The sequence below is a fragment of the Lygodium microphyllum genome, chromosome 6, assembly GCF_053477565.2.
Source record: "Lygodium microphyllum isolate KBCC chromosome 6, Lygodium_microphyllum_v1.1.10, whole genome shotgun sequence".
NCBI lineage: Eukaryota > Viridiplantae > Streptophyta > Polypodiopsida > Schizaeales > Lygodiaceae > Lygodium > Lygodium microphyllum.
The window spans coordinates 115,301,502-115,323,458 of record NC_141140.1 but is presented as its reverse complement, the minus strand read 5'-3'; the positions used below and the strand labels follow the sequence as shown (position 1 = coordinate 115,323,458).

At 45.3% G+C, this 21,957-nt stretch overlaps 1 protein-coding gene across 2 annotated transcripts in view; it reads left to right on the top strand.

Moving 5' to 3' along the window:
- LOC148034997 (vacuolar protein sorting-associated protein 9A-like) overlaps positions 1–21,957 on the top strand; it is a 96,921-nt gene that overhangs the window by 62,693 nt on the left and 12,271 nt on the right. For both annotated transcript variants that reach the window (XM_087679911.1, XM_087679909.1), the window contains one exon: positions 20,413–20,580. In XM_087679911.1, the coding sequence (XP_087536037.1) occupies positions 20,413–20,580 (168 nt within the window). The remainder of the gene's footprint in view (positions 1–20,412; positions 20,581–21,957) is intronic.

Sequence of the window (21,957 nt, the reverse complement as noted above, 5' to 3'; positions counted from 1 at the left end):
GGTCTCTTTGTAAACGCCCCGAACAACGTAGTATGCTTAAGAATTATGATATTCGCTTGTTTTCGAGATTTAATATAAAAGAGAATGAACACTTAAAGCTGAAAATGAAAATTACTCACAAAATTACAGCCATGAAAATGTAAAAGTAATGGAGACAAGATTGAGGGTTGAAGATGGGCAACCCCCCCCGAAGGAATGTATTTCTGCTCAAACCAAGTCCCTTAGGGAAGAGCTCAGTTACAATCAACCTGAGAGTGAGGAGAAGTAATTCTCACTCTCACAAGATCATGCAAAGATGTACAAACACACGTGCATTATCTATTATGCAATGATAAGAACTGATTTCTTTACAGTATGAGAGAAGAAAGAGGGGAAATCAGCCTTTCTCCATCGTTGATCAGCAGTACATGGACAGGGCTTGCTTCTTGTTGCTAAAATGGAAGAAAGAGCTCAAGAAGGAGGTGCTGTAATGAATTTACAGGCTTGCTGTCCTGTAAAACAGCAGTGATAGAAGAGGGAATATGGAGGAATTTGATAATGGAGAAGTGGGGGATGATGATGGGGATGGATGGGGCCAAATTCTGGCTATCTGTGGGTGCTGTACATGAGTTTACAGCAAAGAAAAATAATGCTGAATGAAGAAAAACGAGCTCTTATTTATAGGAGAGGGAAGAGCTAGTACAAAAGGGGAAAGTGGAGTAGCACAAGACAAGTGTCCAGTCACATGTCATGAGATGTGACAAGTGGTGGGACACTTGGAAACTTGTGTGACAAGTGTCTTGATACTTGTCTCTTCTCTATGGCCTTCCTTTTTGGGCTGAATATTGTCAAGAATAGAAACAACCAAATTTAGTAAGCATAGTCAGAGTATAGAATTTACTATTTTTAGAATGACATCCCTATTTTTTAGGACTAGCATTTTTAGGCTAATTCGAGGCTCGTAAAATTTAGGGACCTCCTAAAATTTAGGGACCCCCAATATGGGTGTCATATGAAAGCTTTTTCCGTGTACATCGCAAAAACGGTATCAGAATCTTCATGTGACTTTCCTATGCAAAGAAATGTGCATTTCAAACTTTCAGCCCATACATGCACATTGTACAAGCATTTCATGATCATGCCATCTTGTTGATTGTAACTGTCTATTTTGGCCAAGGCATCAATCCTTTCTGTGTGCGAGTCTAACCCTGATATGCGTGAGTTTTGGTCACAGGCGCCCAATCGGGCCATATAGGTGGAAGTGTGAACTATCTTTTCTCTGACCCACCGCGTGGGTCCACCATAACATGTGACCACTCATCAGTGGCTAGCTCCAATGCACTTTTCTTTCTATCTAATTAGTGCAAAGGAAACAAATTTAATAAATCATTATATAGACAAATTAATGAAAAAGGATACAAATTCTGTTTCTATAGAGTTGTGACACTCTTGTATTGGCAGATAGATCTTCTTCAGCATTCTGACATACTCTCTCGGGAGGACTTACGTCCCTGGCATATGGCAATTTCCTCTGCGTCTTTGCCATGACTTTGTAACTCTTAGTACTGGAACCTTTTCACATGATGGCTTAGTATCATCATGTATCTTGTAATCAAGTAAACTTGTACTTTTTTCGTAATTAATACAATTACCTTTTATGTGTGAGAGAGAGAGAGAGAGAGAGAGAGAGAGAGAGAGAGAGAGAGAGAGAGAGAGAGCGCTCTTGCAAGTACACAAGTTGAATAGATTGATGTGATACTTGTCGATGAGTGGGATGAAAGTACAAGTGATAGGGCCTGGATATATAGGCTCAGGTATATATATCTACACCTTTTGACTCTTATCTAATGCTAAGAGGTGTAAAAGGTGTTCACATCTAAATACATACTTTTACACACAATAACGTGTGTTCACACATGAGAATAAATAAATCTAACAAGATAAACTCACTTCTCATACAATGTATATGAAGACTAGTTTGGTTATGAACCAGCAACACCCATGTAGAAAAGTTGGTGAATGCGTTAGATTTATGCTTTAAGAAGTACACCCACAGGACTCTGGAGAAATCATCCACCACCAAAAAGAAGTACAATGTGCCGTTCAAGGTGGCAATGGATGTTGGCTTGCAAAGATCAACATGGATCAATCTCAAGGGTGCCTCAACTCTACGTGTGGATTGTTGATACATGAGGGGATAGAGTGTGGAGCTGTTTTTCCTAGTTGATAGGCTTTGTAGACATCTTTAGACACTTTTAGGCATGGAAGGTGCTCAACAATTTGTCGCCAAGATAGCTTGTAAAGAGAGTTGTAATTGAGATGCCCCAAGTGGTAATGCTATTCCCTAGTTGACAGGCTTTGTAGACATCTTTAGATACTTTTAAGCATGGAAGGTGCTCAACCGTTTGTTTGCAAGATAGCTCGTAAAGAGAGTTGTAATCAAGATGTCCCAAGTGGTAATGTTAAAGACACTCATTGTTTATAGGCTCCCATGTGGTAGCTAACACCTAGAAGCGGTGGAACTTTGAGCCCTTAGCTGTCAGCTCGGAAAGAAACTAGGTTATCATGTAGAGGCCACTAGGTTGTGCCTTACCGTGAGCAATCACTAAATTAGTTTAAGAGTCAATGACCTTGATTGTGGTCACTATAAAAAAGACCGCTTGCCCCAATTGGCAAAGCTATGAATGGATAACAAGTTTACCCCAAGCTAGGGGACACAGTAGACATCGTCCAACGTAGCAAGATCTGGACCTAGTCAATAGCAAATTGATGTGATTGTGAGCGTGAATCTTGACCGAGTAGTTATTCTCAATTTGGACATGCTTGGTTGCTGCAAGGGCTTAGGTGAGAAAAATATCCTAGATGGTGGTCATGTGATGTGTGGCTCCACTATCCACAATCCAAGGGGGACAAGAAGTGCTAGGTTGCGAAGAGTGGGCCTTTGTAGTCACCTCGTCAGGAGATAACTTATAGATGTGGATGAGGCTCACATTGTTGGATGTCTCTAGAGAGACGAGGTGGGCCTTTGCAGATCGGTTAGACAAGCCCTTTGAAGTTGAGAACGACCTTGATTGGTGATGGCTGACTGGTGGCAATGTGGGTTTGACTATGCAATTGCCCTTGATTTTGATTGTCACCACCTTGCCTCCCTTGCTGGGGTTTGCATGAGGGGGTGGGGGTTTGATTCTTAGGTTTTGGTCGTGTGACGCTTGCCTTTGTTTGACACTTGTCGTTAAAATGGTGAGCCTTTTGACAATGTTGACTATACCTATTTTTCTTAGAGATATATTTTGCCACCCTAGTTTGAGAGAAGAATTGGAAGTTCCTTGTGACTCACCAGCTTGATTTTGGTTTTGGTTTTGGTTTGTTTCCCCTTCCCTTTGTTGCCCCTTTTGAGAAGATGCAACAAGGTTCCTCTCTAAAGAGGAAGTATTATGAAATTGATTGAATAGCGGAGTGTATGCAGTAGTTGACATTTAATTTTATAGAATGTAGACATGTTATGTCGTGAGCACGTGCTGCGCAAAATGAAAGTATTTCTTTGGCAGGTTCTTTGGAAACAATGTGGCCTGGTCATCAGAGGAGTTAGGAGCCTGTGTGGTGGTAGAGATTTGAGTGAGAAGTTGCCAAAAATCTCAGCCAACTTGACGTTGAGGTCATCCTAGTCAGAGATTTTGAAGTTTTGAAGTTCATGGCCAAGTATGATATTATGAGTCCTATCCCGAGCTACATAGCTGTCAGTCAAGTAAGCCCATTGATTAGATGCTAGGTCAAAGTGGTGTAATTGGGAGTGAAACTAAGGGAAAAGTCCTTGCATCAATTGAACTATGGCAGTGGCATTTGTAGCCTTCCATGAGCAGACAACCTCGTATGGAACAAGTGAGGGATTGGGTTGGGGTCCCTTGAACAAGGTCCCATAGGTTTTGAGAGTCAAATACATGCCTCATCAAATTTGGACCAGGTGATATAGATAGATGCATTGAAACAAGTCTTGTTAGAAAAGCATGCTTGGCCAATGAGGAAGATGAACCATGAGGTGTTGGATAAGAAGGGTAGGAAGGAGGTGGAGGGGGACAAGGAGAAGGATAAGGTGGGTAGGTAAAAATGGGTTGTGGGTGTCTATATGATGCTGATGGTGGAGGCATTGGAACATGAATGTTTCCATAGGTGGTGATGGAGGTGGAGGCATTGGAACATGAAAGCCATGTCAAAACGTCGGCTGGGGAACAATAGAATTAGTAGGTCCAGTAGGTAAAGCCATGGAGGCAAACTATGGTACCAATTGATCCATTCTTGAGAATGCCTAGGAGAATGTTCCATGCGGGGCATATCTCGAAAGTGTGTGCGATGGAGGTCTAGCCTTCCCCAAATGTGCATTAGTGCCACTTGGATGTGGAAAAGAAGAGTTCCTAAAAGATGTGCATATGTTTTGTGAACCGTCGGTGTAGTGGAATGAAACATGTGATGACTGAAATGAAGTAGGGAATGATGGAAATGGAGACACAGCGGAAGAAGAGGGTGGGATGGGGGGGAATGAGAATTGTGGTGTGGAAGATGGAGAAGTGAATGTATTAAAGTGAGATGAAGAAGCACCAACTTCAAAGTGACCTTGAGAAGTAGTAAATAAATTTGAAGGAAAAGATTGAGAAGGAACACTTACAAGAGATTCTTTCATCTTTTGCTCACCTTGTCTTGAGTTTATGTAAAAGTTATCTATTTTCTTTGGGACTCATAAATCAGAAGTTACTTTGGAGAAGAGAAATGAAGTGGTGTATACTCTGTGCCGGTTTCCACATGGGAATGACTAGTACTTAGTGGAGAGTCCATCGTTCTTGGATAGTCAGTAGATGAGTGCATTGAATCTGAAGGGGAAAACTTAGGCTCACCTTCAATTTGTTGTTGAGCTTGATGTATCAAAATAAGGTGGTACGTAGCTCGAGCAATCTCATAAGGTCTTTGGACTCTGGTCTCTCCTCCCATACTAGAACTTTGCGGGGCAAGTTGAGAGATTCACTCTTGCTCATTTCTTGACATGCTTGGTTTGGGATACTAAAGTGGTGGTGTAGTGTTCGAAGTCATCTTTCCTTCTATTGTTCTTGCTTTTGAGAAAAGCTCAAGGACCTAGGTTCCTTTAGAGAGTACCTAGCTCTGATGCCATGTAAAGAAATGCCCTAACACAAAAACTCAAATACAGTTGTATAACAAAGCTCAAACTGCTGGAAACAGTCAAAATCGCAGTGGAAGATTGAGTAGTAAGCACCAATGATGGATGATGATAATGGACAGCTCGACTGAGTTATCCTATGCGAACAAGGTGTGGACACTGAAGCTTTAGCACTTGCAAACTGCAAAAATTAGATTTGGCTGAATGGAGAGTAGCCTATCTGTTTATAGAAAGTTTGGGTGCTTCCAAATTAGGGTTTGCATGGGGGACATAAACACTCTCTAGGATCGTGTTTCTTTTAATAAAGTTTGGTCATATTCATTAATTAATCATGTTTTGGGGCTGTTTAAAGAAGCTAATGCAATTTTATCTCAACAATTATTGTGCAAAGAAACACTAGCACAGAGCTATTAGGCAAGCTAGTTTTAGGAAGTAGTATTCTACTTTGCATCATGTAGTCACACTTAGGACTCTCTTCAACAGGATGTCAAGATTGTTGAATCTTGCCATATACATTAGTACTATTGAAGTCCTAGGACCCATTTATATGGACCAAAGTGGAGGGACACATTGGCAACACTCTCCATTCCTAGGATTATAGGATTTTTCTTCATGATTGGATTGGGCTTTTGTGCATATAGAGGACTTCATGCATTTGTACATTCCAACATTTTTAATACATCAATCATAGAGAGAGAGAGAGAGAGAGAGAGAGAGAGAGAGAGAGAGAGAGAGAGGTCTCCGTGACCCTCTAGCCCAATTGGCTTTTGATGCTATTGGTCGAGTTATCATGCCATGGGATTGCAAGTATCTAGTCCTACTACCCACCTTGCAAATGAGCCTTCCCTTGCAGACAAAACATTAGAGGCCTGTGAGATGGATAGGTCGAAGCTCAGCTAAGAGTACAATTGATAGTGAAGAGAGTGTGATAGCATGACACCCAATGTAATAATCTCAAGAGTGTAAAGTGCAAGTACAAAGTACAACCCTTAAATCTTAGGGTTGTAAGAGGGTGTTCACACTCAAAGGGTGTAAAACACGGTAAGTGCCCAAACTATGTAACATAGGCACATAAAATAAAAAGAAATAAATCTAGGGGAAAAAAACTCTTACGGAGAGTAGAAAGTGCCCGAGTGTCCTATTGAGGATCACCAACACTCCTTTGTGAGCTTAGGTGCGAGTTATGTTGAGAGGTAGACTAATGATGTATGCTCCAGGAAGAGATGACCTAAATCCCATATGCACAGTGAGGAGAGTGGAACAACTCAACTTCTATAAAGCATTGTACTTGACAATGGAATGAATACAATATCATGATGCTTTGTACTTTCACTTAGTGCCTTGTCAGTGTCAGTTCATTACACAAGATTGTCTTTATGAGTCCAAGCTAATCTATCTTGGAACCTAATTCACTTGTGCAACAGTTAGTTTCTCTTTGTCTATGTTAACATGAGTCTTAGACTTCATCTTTCATCCTCCATAACTTCTACCATGCTCTAGATCCGTGTTTTTAACATGGTATTAGAGCTCAGTCGGGCATGGCACTAATCCTCCAACTTCGTTTCACTCTTATCTAGCTTAGCTTGAGCTCAGTCCAGCTCAGAACAAGTCTAGAACCCCATCTCCTACTCTTTCTTCTATTGCCCTGCTTGGCAACCATATAGCTAGATTGCACCTACCTTCAGTTGAGCACTTAGATCTCATCATACAGGTGATTTTAGCTCGAGCTGTCTTCTGGGAAACTCTTCCTCTACTCCCAGTGCAGCTCCCTATCATATCAAAGTGTGACATTGTTCACCGTGGAGCCCGACATTACGAGAATTTGACCTTGCTGTCTCTGCTGTGCCCTGTGACGGTCGTACTGTTTGCGTTACCTGTGGAGGTTGCGATTCGTCCTGCCTGTATGGGGCATTCAAAGTCTATACTATAGGCTATCCTCCATTTAATTCTTGGCCCGAATGGCTGCGCCTGTCTCCTGTGGCAACAAAAAAATCAGGGTTGTCTGAAACCCTTAAACAGTGGAAGCCATAGCCAGAAACTTAAAAAGCTTTGCAACCTTGTCTTTTCTCACTGCCATCATCAATAGTGACTTTGGTCAGTTTGACATTATCTCTGAAGCTTGCAGATCTGGAAGTGCCCAAGGAAGTTCAAAGATTACTTGGCAACATTGAGCCAAATATCAAGATCTTCAAGACATAGTATCTATTGATACTCAACTAGTGCTTCTTGGCACTTAGGGCTTTAGCTTAATCAAGAGTAACTCATCTTATGATTTCATTTCGGCTAGTTTAAAGCCTATTTTGAGTTTGTAACGATTTGAAATTTTGATCCAAGTCTTTGTAAGTCTCAATCTCATTGTAAAAGGATAGACACTACCCGAATGTCCTCGTGGTAAGACCTCCTTCTAAGATGACTGAACTGGAGCAGATAGCAAAGTTCAATGGTGAAGGCTTCCACGCCTGGAAGGAGAAAACCGTGTACCATCTCATGAGGAAAGACCTTTGGGATCTCTTTGAGGAAGATGATGCAGATGACAAGAAAGAAGATGCTGCAGAAGACCAGTCTAAAACAAAGGCATGAAAGAAGATGAACAACAAAGCTCTAGGCATTATTGCTTGGGGTCTATCAGATGATGTATTACACCACATCTCTGGCATCAGGGATGCAAAGAAGGCATGGGAAGAACTTGACAAGATCTTTGGTACACAAGCAACGAACTCAAAGGTAAAATTACTTATGCAATTTTATAAGTTGGATATAAAAGATAGTTCATCTATGACTGTACATATCAATAAGTTCAAGAGTCTTAAAACTCAGCTAGCAACTCTTAAAAAGAACATTGATGAGGATGAGGCAATAGCAGTGCTACTTGCCAATGTTAATCATGAACCATATGAGAACCTTGTTTCAACACTAAGTAATGTTTCTAGTCTCTCACTTAAAGATATCGAGCACTCTCTTCTTGATGAAGAGAACAAATAGAAGAACAAGAATGCAAAAGATGGTATTCCATCATCTAGGGAAAATCTCTTATACACCAAAGGAGTGTCAGAGTGCAGCGATGTGGAAGTGTAGGACAAAGACTGAGCAGGAGTGAACACAGAGAGAAGAGAGAGAGAGAAAAGGAGATAGTGAAACACAGAAAATCTGCAGTGTAGTATGCTGTATTAGAGTGCAGAAATATACACGGGGACAAAGGAAATATCTGCGTATGTCTCCGACTTTATGACCTCGATCTCCGTCAGCCTGAGCACAATCTATCTCAGCCAACAAATCTCAAGATCAGAATCTGAAGTGAATGCTGAAGTGTGCCACAAACCGGCTATAAATAGCCAGAAAATAGGAAATAAGTGCACCAGGTCGGTTGCATTAAATGTAGCCAACTGCAGTAAACTGACCGACTGCGCAGTAGAACTGTCCGACTGTAGGTGCTGACATGGCACATTGCTGACGTGGCACTGCCGTACTCTGCTGTCCAATGACTGTCCAGGAAATGACTGTCTAGGAAATGACTGCGTAACACCTGCAAGATTATCCTCCATCTTGCAATACTCCACATCAATGGTCCCATCCAGAAGCTTCTCCCGAATGAAGTGATATTGGATCTCAATGTGCTTCGTCTGGGCATGGAATACAGGACTCCGTACCAAGGAAATGCAACTCTCATTGTTGCACCGCAGAAGAGTAGGACGAATCTGGGGGCAGCCAAGCTCCTCTAATAATCTCCGAAGCCACACAACCTCACATGTGGTGGAAGGCGCAGCCCGATACTCCGCCTTAGTAGAAGAAAGGGCTACCGTGGGTTGCTTCTTGCTACTCCAAGAGATAACACCTGTACCCAAGGTAAAACAGTAGCATGTAGTAGACCGTCGGTGGTCCACATTGCTAGCCCAATCCGAGTCACTCCAACGTGTAAGAACCAGATCAGAAGTATCTGTACCTATGGGATAAGAAATCCCTAAGTCAGAAGTCCCCCTCAAATACCGAAAAATCCTCAGGGCAGTCTGCCAATGCACCTGTTTGGGTTCAATCATGAACCCTGCCAAAAGACCCACAATAAAACAAAGATCAACACGAGTGTTGAGAAGCCAAATCAAGGATCCAATCAACTGATGGTAGCGTGAAGCATCCATCACGGGAGAATCTAAGTGTGAAGTGGCCTTCCAATTTGGATCCATAGGAGTAGTAATGGGCCGAGAAGTCTCCATCTCAAAAGTCACCAAGAGCTCCTGAATGTACCTCTGTTGAGAGATGAAAATCCCCCTTTGAGACTGATAAATCTCATGACCCAAGAAGAAATGAAGAAGCCCCAAATCCGTCATCTCGAATGCCTGATGTAAAGCTGTCTTGGTCTCTTGGACCTTCTGTGCATGATCCCGTGCCAGAATCAAATCATCAACATATAACACAAACAACACACGATCAACCTCGGAAGTGTGCACATAAAGTTGCAGATCAGCCTTGGAGCGCCGATATCCCAACTTCGATTTAAGAAATGAGTCAATCTTCTCGTTCCATGCATGCGGAGCCTGCTTGAGGCTATACAAGGCCTTCTTCAACCTGTAAACTTTTCCATCCGAGGATCCAAAGCCAGGAGGCTGCTCAACATAGATCTCCTCTTGCAAGTCGCCCTTCAGAAAGGCCGACTTCACATCCAGTCGATAGACAGGCCATCTCCTATGGCCAGCCAAGGCAAGAACAGCTCGAATAGTCGCCATACGAGCAGTGGGGGGAAAATTATCATGGAAATCAATGTTTGGGCGCCGAGCAAAACCTTTAGTAACAAGGCGAGCCTTGTGCTTATCCTAAGAACCATCGCTAAGGTACTTGGTCTCGAAGACCCACTTGACACCAATCACCTTCTTGTGAGAGGGATGAGGCACAAGAGACCAAGTGCCATTCCTCTCAATAGCCTCCAACTCGGCTTCCATGGCCTTCCATCAATGATCAGATTGCAAAGCCTCCTTTACTGAAGTGGGCTCACGATCTTGCATAACACGGGTAGCAAACAATAGTTGGAGCAAACAAGCTTTGAAGAATGTGCCTAGTTCCTCCGTGACCTCTGCGGTCCATCCTGCGGTTCTCACTCCTTAGGGATCCCCTCGATCCCTGAATCTCAGAGGGTGTCACAGGCCCAACAAGGAGGAGGATGAACCTCTCCCCGTCGCTCTCCATCTGCTGCTGAAGACTCAGGAACATCCACCGGCAGAATCTCCTCGGGGGTGGCCGGTGGAAGTTAAGACTTGAAATCAGAAGAAGAATCTCGATCAAAAGACTCTGGCTCCAAAGGAACTCTCTCGGGAGCCCAACTCTCCCCTAGATCTCCAAGAACGGGGTGCTCCTCACCCCCCTCTGTGGTGAGAACTTCCACGAACTGCACATTGCGGCTCGTGTAGACATCCCGCTTGACGGGATCAAATAGACGATAACCTTGGGACTAGGAGTTGTAGCCAACAAAAACCTGACGTCGGGAAGGCGTCTCGAACTTGTCACGCTGCGTCTTTGGAATGTGCACATAAGCGTCACACCCAAAGATCTTGAAATAAGAGACATCAAGCTTAGTCCCGAAGTAAGCCTCAAAAGGTGTCATCCGGTCAACGGCCGAAGTGGGAGATCGATTGAGGATGTGAACTGCAGTAGCCACTGCCTTGGCCCATAAACTGAGGTGTCTGGGGGTTATGGTGTGCGCCATCTCGATCACACTTTGGTTATTCTGCTCCAAAATGCCATTCTCTTGGGGAGGGTTGGTGTTAGCTCCTAGTGAATGTCCCTATTTGCACAAAAACGAGCAAACTCATTAGACATAAATTTGTTAGCAGTCAGATTAGATCCTGTACAGGTGCAGTCGGACAGATTTGTCCAGGTGCAGTCGGACTGCCACGTGGCAGTAGACCTGTTCCTGTCAGTCGGCTGCATTTAATGCAGCCGACAGGTCTATTTTTGGCACTTGATTCCTGGCTATTTATAGCCGAGTTTTTCAGCAGTCTCCCGCACTTTTCTGCTCGTAGACTACAGACTGGTGGCACGCGCAGATTCCGTCTCTGTTCGCAGATTTTTGACAGGAGACAACGCAGACTGCAGCGGACTTCGAGGTGAACAGCAGGTTGCATCGTCGAGGTGGAGACACGCAGTCCAGCGCACTGCGCCCGTGTACATATCTGCATATCTTTGTATACAGCACACTTTATACAGCAGATCTTCATCTTCCACTGTCTCTTTCTCTCTCTTCTCTCTCTGCGTTCTCTCTCTCTGTCCTACGCTTCCGCACCGCTGCACTCTGACATGGTATCAGAGCAGTGTTGAAGGGCTGACTGAGTGCAGAACCAACCTGAAGAGGAGTTTCTATCGCGACACAAGGCTGCGTTTTCAGGGTTTGAGGGCAGGCAGGAGGGCTGCGCCTTGGAACAAGGCTGAAGCGAGTGTGGGCGCGCAGGAAAGGAGTCCAGGTGGTGGATTTGCTGCTGTTTACTGCTGTTTGACGAGGAGAAAGTTTGAGTTTTCAGCTTTCAAGTGCAGGTTTTGCTTTTTCGTCGCCTCCGGCGGGTGAAGAAGTTTTGGGACGCGGAAGAGCCCTAACAGGCTGAGTTTTCACAGTTAGAGGGGGCTGCTTTTGCGTTTGTGAAGGCATTGCAGGTGAAGATGTCTACAGAGATTGACTTGGAGTTCCAGACGATTATGGACCGGCCCTCAGTAAGAGATGAGTCCAAATTCTCTTCCGATGCTCGTACGGAGTTGGCCAAAACACAGTCTCACTGGGACAAACTGAATGCCAGGATTCGTTCCTTTCTTTTTCTGTCTTGTACTACAGTCGTGATAGCTCACATTGAGCACTTGACGGTGGCTTGGGAGATATGGCTGGAGCTTGATCAGATGTATAACCGGATGACCCTTATGAAGCGGGTTTCTTTGGAGGTACAGATGCGGACCTTGTCCATGAACAAGTCTTCTTCGTTGCGGGAGCACATCAACAAGCTTAGACAGCTTCAGATGCAGGTTCAGAATGCGGGGAAGCCGATTTCCTCCGAAGACATGGCGATCACACTCTTGTCCCAGTTGCCGCCACGATTCGGTGCTTTCTACTCCGCCCTTATTGCTTCGGGGCGAGAGTCCACTCTTCGGTGGGAAGAGTTGGTTCCTATGGTCTTGGACCAAGAGGAACAACTAAGGGGACAGAATGCTTCCAAGTCGGAGGCACTGACAGGTCAAGCCTCTCAGAAGAAGGGGAAGGACCAAAAGAAGAAGAAGGGGGATAACAAGTCAAAGAAGGACAAGGAAAAGGACAAAGAATCCACATGCCATATTTGTGGAAAGACTGGCCATTGGAAGAAGGATTGCCCTGACAAAGACAAGAAGGATCCCACCAAGAAGGACACGAAGGATTCTGGAGCGGTGGCTGCACCCTCATCAGCTGCATTTCTTCATCTAGCTGTCATTGAGGACTCTACACCGAATGCTTCTGATGCTGCGATGACAGCCCCCCAGGCTCGAGAGTGGATCGTTGACAGTGGTGCCTCCTGGCACATGACTCCTTCATCAGATGGTGTTGCCCAGTTGCGACTCTCGCGTGGGCAGATTCTCATTGGAGATAGCTCTTCAGTGTCTATTGCAGGACGGGGTGAGATGCAACTTATTCCAGATGGACGCGGCAGTATTCATACCTCAGAGGTCTTGCATATACCAGGTTTAGGATATCATCTTCTGTCAGTTCATAAGATTTGTTCCCTTGGACTTTTGGTGGAGTTTGACAGTGATTCGGTGCGAGTCCTTGATCGTGGGTCAAGGAAGGTTCTCTCATCAGGATATGAGGAGAACGGCATATACAAATTGAAGTCTTTTACTGCCCTCTCTACTCTTCTTCTTACCTCTCAGACACAGTCAGAGTTATGTCATGCTCGGTTTGGTCACCTAAACTATGATTATCTTCGGCGGGCGTCACGTGGACAGCTTGTTCGAGGGTTGCCGGATATAGTGGTGAGCCAGCAGCCATGCGTCTCCTGCATTCGTGGGAAGCAGCATAGGGATGCCATTCCCCACAAAGCTTCGCGGCGGTCTACTTCACCGATGGAGCTTGTATCTACGGATCTTTGTGGCCCTATGAGGAACGAGTGCTTGCGAGGGAGCTCGTACTTCATGTTGATCGTAGATGACTACAGCAGTATGACATGGGCCTATTTTTTGGCATTGAAGTCAGAAGCTTTCTCCCACTTCAAGGATTGGCTTCTCTTTGAGGAGAACCGATCAGGCCGGCGATTGAAGACCTTGCGATCTGACAAGGGTGGTGAATTTGTTTCTAATGAGTTTGCTCGTTTTTGTGCAGACAAAGGTATTCACCAGGAGTTTGCTAATACCAACACTCCTCAAGAAAATGGCATTCTTGAACGGAGAAACTGCAGTGTGATCGAGATGGTGCGCACCATGATGGAGCACCGACAGACACCTCAGTTTCTGTGGGCCGAGGCTGTGGCTAGTGCAGTCCACATCCTTAGTCGATCCCCCACTTCGGCCGTTGATGGGATGACACCTTTTGAGGCTTACTTTGGGACTAAGCCCGATGTTTCTTATTTTAGGGTCTTTGGGTGTGATGCCTATGTTCACATTCCCAAGGCTCATCGTGATAAATTTGAAGCAGCTTCCCGAAGACAGGTATTTGTTGGCTACAGCTCCCAGTCCCAAGGCTATCGATTGTATGATCCCGTTAAGCGGGATGTGTACACTAGTCAAGATGTGCGGTTTGTGGAGGATCTGGCCATATTAACGGGTGAGGAGCATCCCGTTTTTAGAGATCCAGGGGAGAGTTGGGCTCCTGCTACCGTTCCTTTGGAGTCCGTGTCTTTTGATTCTGATTCTGTTTCTGACACAGAGTCTACTGTTCCACCGGTCACCCCCAAGGAGTTACCACCAGTGGATATCCCAGAGTCTTCAGCTGATGGAGAGAGACGAGGGGAGGTCCGGCCTCCTCCTCGTTGGGCCCGTGACACACTCCGTGATTCAGGGATCGAGGGGGATCCTGAGGAGTGGGGACCGCAGGATGGTCCGCGGCGGTCACGGAGGCACCAGGCACATTCAATGGAGCTTGTTTGCTCTAACTATTGTTTGATGACCCGTGTTATACAGGATCGAGAGCCCCCCTCCGTGAAGGAGGCTTTACAGTCCGCACCATGGAAGAAAGCTATGGAAGCCGAGTTGGAGGCTATTGAGAGGAATGGCACTTGGTCACTCGTGCCGCGCCCCCCGAATAAGAAGGTGATTGGCGTCAAATGGGTCTTCAAGACCAAGTACCTTAGCGATGGTTCTTTGGACAAGCACAAGGCTCGCCTTGTTGCTAAAGGTTTTGCATAGCGCCCAGGGATTGATTGTCATGATACTTTTGCCCCCACTGCTCGTATGGCGACTATTTGAGCTGTTCTTGCCTTGGCTGGCCATAGGTGATGGCCTGTCTACCAGTTGGATGTGAAGTCGGCCTTCCTCAATGGTGATTTGAAGGAGGAGATCTATGTCAAGCAGCCTCCTGGCTTTGGATCTTCAGATGGGAAAGTCTACAGGTTGAAGAAGGCCTTGTATGGCCTCAAGCAGGCTCCACGTGTATGGAACGAGAAGATTGATTCGTTCCTTCAATCACAGTTGGGATATCGGTGTTCTAAGGCCGATCCGCAGCTTTATGTACATACTTCTGCGGATGGTTGTGTGCTTTTTGTGTTGTATGTTGATGATTTGATTGTCACAGGTAATCATGCACAGCAGGTCCAAGAGATGAAGGTAGCTTTACATCGGACGTTCGAGATGACGGACTTGGGTCTACTCCATTTCTTTTTGGGCTATGAGATTTATTAGTCTCAGAGGGGGATCTTTATCTCTCAGCAGAGATATGTATGGAGCTCTTGGTTTCTTTTGTGATGGAGGATTGTCGGACCCTTTCTACTCCTATGGATCCGAACTGGAAGGCCACTTCCCATTCAGCTTCTCCCATGGCGGATGCTTCCCGCTATCATCAGTTGATTGGATCATTGATTTGGCTCCTCAACGCTCGTATTGATCTTTGTTTTGCTGTTGGCCTCTTGGCAGGATTCATGAGCGAACCTCAGACGGTGCATTGGCAGGCTGCTCAGAGGATACTTCGGTATTTGAGGGGGACGTCTGATTTAGGGATTCATTATCCTGCAGGCACAGGTGGTTCAGATCTTGTACTTGCAGGTTGGAGCGACTCGGATTGGGCTGGTGATGTGGACCACAGGCGGTCTACTACAGGTTACTGTTTTGCCTTGGGTGCAGGTGTTATCTCATGGAGTAGCAAGAAGCAGCCCACGGTAGCCCTTTCGTCTACTGAGGCGGAGTATCGGGCCACATCTTCCACCACATGTGAGGCTGTGTGGCTTCGAAGATTGTTGGAGGAGCTTGGCTGCCCCTAGACTCGTCCTACTTTGCTGCAATGCGACAATGAGAGTTGCATTGCCTTGGCACGGAATCCTGTTTTTCATGCCCAGACGAAGCACATAGAGATCCAGTACCACTTCATCAGAGAGAAGCTTCTGGATGAGACCATCACTGTGGAGTACTGCAAGACGGAGGACAATCTTGCAGATTTGTTTACGAAGGCACTTCCCCAGACTCTACTTCGGAGACATTCCAGATCCCTCAGGCTTCTGCCCCGCCCAGGCTCTGAGAGGGGGTGTTAGCAGTCAGATCAGATCCTGTATAGGTGCAGTCGGACAGATTTGTCCAGGTGCAGTTGGACTGCACAGTCGGACTGCCACGTGGCAGTCCGACCTGTTCCTGTCAGTCGGCTGCATCAGGTCTATTTTTGGCGCCTGATTCCTGGCTATTTATAGCCGAGTTTTTCAGCAGTCTCCCACACTTTTCTGCTCGCAGATTACAGACTGGTGGCACGCGCAGATTCCGTCTCTGTTCGCAGATTTCTGACAGGAGACAGTGCAGACTGCAGCCGACTTTGAGGTGAACAGCAGGTTGCATCGTCGAGGTGGAGACACGCAGTCCAGCGCACTGCGCCCGTGTACATATCTGCATATCTTTGTATACAGCACACTTTATACAGCAGATCTTCATCTTCCATTGTCTCTTTCTCTCTCTTCTCTCTCTACGTTCTCTCTCTCTCAGTCCTACGCTTCCGCACCGCTGCACTCTGACAAAATTCACCTTCCTTGTTTGAACGCAAGGTCTTCAGTCGCCAGCCAGAACAGTTCTCCTCAAAGAGAAGCCAATTCTTGAAGTGAGAGAAAACCTTCGACTTCAAAGTCAAGAAGTAGGCCCAAGTCATCCTGCTGTAGTCATCTAAGATCAACATGAAGTACAAGCTTCCCTTTAGGGACTCGATCCTCATCGGGCCACAAAGATCCGTAGATACAAGCTCTATGGGTGAAGTAGACCACCCAGAAGCTTTGTTGGGAATCGCATCCTGATGCAGTTTCCCACGAATGTAGGAGACACATGGTTGATGGCTCACCACTATGTCCGGCAATCCTCGGACAAACAACCCTCGCGACGCCTTCCGAAGGTACTCATAGTTCAGGTGGCCAAACTGAGCATGCCATAGCTCGGACTGTGTCTGAGAAGTAAGAAGAAGAGAGGTAAGAGTCGGGGAAGACTTCAACTTGTAGATGTCATCCTCCTCATACCTTGCAGAGAGAACCTTCCTGGATCCACGATCAAGGACACGAACAGTATCACAGTCAAACTCCACCAAGAGACCAAGAGCACAAATCTTATGAACCGAAAGCAAATGATACCCTAAGTCTAGCACATGCAACACCTTGGAAGTGTGGGTACCACCACATCCATCTGGAATAAGCTGCATCTCACCCCGCGTAACAATAGACACAAAAGAGCTGTCTCCAATGAGAATCTGCCCACACGAAGGTCGCAAATGGGCAACACCATCGGAAGGAGCAGTCATGTGCCGTGAGGCACCACTGTTCACAATCGACTCTCGAGTCTGGGGAGCTGTCATTGTAGCATCAGAAGTCTTCGATGTAGAGTCCTCAATGACTGCTAAGTGTAGAAAAGGAGTTGATGAGGGTGTAGCCACCGCTCCAGAATCCTTCGTGTCCTTCTTGTCTTTGTCGGGGCAATCCTTCTTCCAGTGACCGGTCTTACCACAAATATGGCAAGTCGATTCCTTCTCCTTGTCCTTCTTGGATTTGTTGTCCTCCTTCTTCTTCTTTTGGTCATTCCCCTTCTTCTGAGAGGCTTGACAAACCAATCCCTCCGATTGGGAAGCATTCTGTCCCTTCAATTGTTCCTCTTGGTCCAAGACCATAGGAACCAGCTCTTCCCACCGAAGAGTCGACTCCCACCCTGAAGCAATAAGAGCGGAATAAAAGGTACGGAATCGTGGTAGCAACTGGGACAATAAAGTGATTGCCATGTCTTCGGAGGAAATAGGTTTCCCCGCATTTTGAACTTGCATTTGAAGCTGCTGAAGCTTGTTGATGTGTTCCCGAAGCGAAGAAGACTTATTCACGGACAAGGTCCGCATCTGCACCTCCAAAGAAATCCTCTTTATCAGGGCCATCCGGTTGTACATCTGGTCGAGCTCCAGCCATATCTCTCGAGCCACCGTTAAGTGGTTGATGTGAGCTATTACGGTTGTAGTGCAAGACAGAAACAAAAAAGATCGAATTCTTGCATTCAGTTTGTTTCAATGAGAGTGGGCCTTGGTCAACTCCGCACGAGCATTGGAAGAGAGTTTGGACTCATCTCTCACCGAGGGCCTGTTAATCTGCTCCATCACCAGTTCCGCCAAATCATAAGACTTCAAAATGGCCAACATCATCACCCGCTAGATGCGGGAATTGTCACCATCAAGCTTTTGATCCGATGGAAGAGCCGGTAGGACACACCTTCTTGTCCATGATCGCATGGAACTCCAAATCAGTCTCTGTAGACATGTTAACTTGCAATACCTACACAAACGCAAAATCAGCCCTCTCTGATTGTGTAAACGCAGCCTTCTAGGGCTGGGTCCTCCTCTGCCCAAACCTTCTTCACCCGCCGGAGGCGATGAAACAGTAAAATCTGCAATGGGAGGCCTCAAACGTAGCCTTCCTCGCCTTCGAACAGCAATAACGTGCAGCAAATTCACCGGTTAGACTCCTTTTCCACATGCCCACGCTCGCTTCAGCCTTGATCCGATGTGCAGCCCTCCCGCTCGCCCTTGAATTGTGGAAACGCAGCCTTGTTTCACGCTGAAATCTCCTCTTCAGATAGATTCAGCCCTCAGTCAGTCCATCTGCACCACTCTGATACCATGTCAGAGTGCTGTGATATGGAAGCGTAGGACAAAGACTGAGAGAGAGTGAACATAGAGAGAGAGAGAGAGAGAGAGAGAGAGAGAGAGAGAGAGAGAGAGAGAGAGTGAAACGCTGAAAATTTGCAGTGTAGTATGTTGTATAAGAGTGCAGAAATATACACGGGGGTAGAGGAAATATCTGTGTACGTCTCCGATTTAATGACCTCGATCTCCGTCAACCCGAGTATAGTCTGTCTTAGCCAATAGATCTCAAGATCAGAATCTGAAGTGAATGGTAGAGTGTGCCACAAACCGGCTATAAATAGCTAGAAAATAGGAAATAACTGCGCCGACTGCAGTAAATTGACCGACTGCACTAAATTGATGGACTATGCAGTAAAACTGTCCGACTGCACGTGTTGACGTGGCACTTGCTGACGTGGCACCCTGCTGACATGGCACTGCCGTACTGTGCTCTCCAACGACTGTCCAAGAAATGACAGTTTAACAAGGAGCTGCTGGATCCAAAGGAAGAGATCGAGGATTCAACACCGACAACAAAAGTCGGATGACATGTCATTATTGTGGTAAGACTGGCCATATAGCCAGTGAATGTTTTCACAAGAAAAGAGCATAGGAGATATAGAATGATCACCACCAGAATCAATTCATGAATGAAGAAGAAGAAGAAGATGCTTCCGCTACCATCAACAACTCTGACAGATTGTTCTAAGGAATTTATTCCCATAGTGGATCTCTATGTTTCCCTTAGTGGATTTGCCTTTTAAAAAACCCTTGCCAAAGATGTAAAGTTTCAAGCTTTGACTTGACTAGGCTGCCTATGTGCTAGTCTCCTGGGCCATGTTATAATGTAGGGGGGGGGGTGTTGAGAGATAGACAAATGATGTATGCTCCAGGAAGAGATGACGTGAATCCCATATGCATACTGAGGAGAGTGGAACTACTCAACTTCTATAAAGCATTGTACTTGACAATGGAATGAATACAATATCATGATGCTTTGTACTTTCAATTAGTGCCTTGTCAGTGTCAGCTCATTACACAAGATTGTCTTTATGAGTCCAAGCTAATCTATCTTGGAACCTAATTCACTTGTGCAACAATTGGTCTCTCTTTGTCTATGTTAACATGATTCTTGACTTCACATCTTTCATCCTCCATAACTTCTGCTATGCTCTAGATCCGTGTTTGTAACAAGTTAAACCCAACAAGGCCCAATCCCTTTGTGGTGCTAGGAGACTTCTTTGAAGATGGTGTATTGGAGACATCGATAGCAAAGGCCTAGGCTCATGCGGCTAAATCCTCTCAACACTCTTAATCCTTTTTAGTGTGAGCCCGGAGGTCTGGCTGGAGGCTGGTACAGTAGCTCTCACTCTGTCTGTCTGAAAGAACTGTGTAATAGTCGTCTGGGTGGGCCCCTCTCTGACTGGGACCCGCTGTGTGCTCTGCTCTCTGATGTGCCATGCCTCTCCCAGAAAACGGCCAAATGATCTCTGATCCATATCAGTCATACATCCCTGAAGTGAGCTGCTCAATGTGTATCTAGATCTCAACTCTGAGTATGCCGGGCATCTGAGAACAAAATGCTCCTCACTCTCCACCTCTGATCTGCAAAGGGGGCATATCCTCTCCTCCTGTGGGATGCCATTGGCTCTGCCACTCTCAATCATAAGTTGATGTGATGATACCCTGAGCTGTCCAATAAGAACTCTCAATCGATGTGGCATATAGATAGAGAGAGAGATCATAATTACCTTTTACGAAAAGAAAAGAGAGAGAGATCATGATTATGTTAAAAAAAGGAGAGTTCTTCACACACACACACACACACACACACACACACACACACACACACATATATATATATATATATATATATATATATATATATATATATATATATATATATATATATATGAGAGAGAGAGAGAGAGAGAGAGAGAGAGAGAGAGAGAGAGAGAGAGATTATAACTGATGTTTTTTCATTGTTTTCTTGGGGACCAAGTTGGCTCAAAAAGAACTTCAGAACATAAACACGTACAAAGCACCCCGGGATAAACTTGTCAGTATACTGAATTGTAGCAAGGTTATACGCAATGTTTTCATGGCAACAAATGAAAATCCTCCTGGTGCTGATGAGTTCTTACCAGTGCTTATTTACATCACATTAAAGGTGAGCAGGCATAATGCTGTTTCTTGCTGTGATTAGTATTCATGTGAAGCTGCAGCTGTAATGACTTATGCAAATTCTGGTTTCTTTTTAATTTTTTCTCATCCACAACAGGTGTCAACAAATAGGAGAGTTAGATAAACAATGCAGGCTATAATCTGGCTTTGGTGGTTGTTCATTAGGATGATATGATATCACATGTTTTCTTTGAGACAAAAAATGCTGCTAGTCTGCCTTTGTTCAATGCTGATCCAAAGTAAAGCTGCCAAGCTCAGTATTTTCAATTTTAAAATAACTTTTGATATGATATTGTTAGCATGCTTATTTTAGTCATGTACAGTCTGTCATCTCCTGGTTGTGAGCTTTTGTCAGAGTCTGACGGAGACATGGGAGCTTTGGCATTTTAGTATGCCTTTCTCCTGTTTAAGGCCCTTTTTCTATGTTTGTTAGTCGGTTTACACCTCGTGTCAGTGCCTACCTGCTTCTAGACTGTTCAAGATGCCACCTCATTATTTGTTGGATTTACCTATGCAGTCGGATTGCATTTATGGCACCCCTTGAGTAATTTGCAGGAGGTCGGCTAGATTTCGGCCCCTTTTTGCAGGTCGGCCAGATTTGGTGGTCCTCGGCTATTTATAGCTGGCCACTTTTCACTTTGGTCATCATCTTTTGCAGGTTGCTCCTCTGACTTTGGCACCCTCCTTAGTTGCTAGTGCTGCTATTGCTATCGTCATCATTTCCAGCTTGATTTGGCACCCACATTGACGCCTTGGGTTGTGTGCAAGGATTGATCAATTCTCCCTTTGTATTCAGCATTCATTTTCAGTCAGTGCGGACTTCTTCCCTCTTATTCTTGTTGTCTCTCTCTTTCCTTCTCACAAGCCATTGTGTTCATGTTCCTTCTTCCATTGCAGACTCCACATGGTATCATCACCCAAGAGAGGACACAGTGCAGTCTATCTGACGAGGACACCACCTAGCCCCAAAACGTAGGTACAAAACCTTGCCTTTGCTGCAAACACAACCTTCCCTGGTGCATGTGACTACATCTGGCAGTAGGCGATAGCATCGTCTGTCCAAGGGACAACTGATTCCACAAGGCGATAGCATTTGCTTGTCAAAACACAAGGTTTGCTACTTTTAGTCGAGAGTTCTTGCTAAGCGACAGTCTTTGATTGTAGGCGACATCATCTAGGTGTAGGTGACAATATTTATTGTGCAGGTGGCACATCTACACCTCAACTGTAGTTGATTCCCTTTTGTTTTTGTGTTGTTGTAGCACAATGTAGCTTTTTTGGGTGCTTGTAGGATTTGAAGATGTCTCATCATCATTTTTTTGGCTTTGATGGTTGAGAGGATGAGGTCTCTCATCATTCCTTT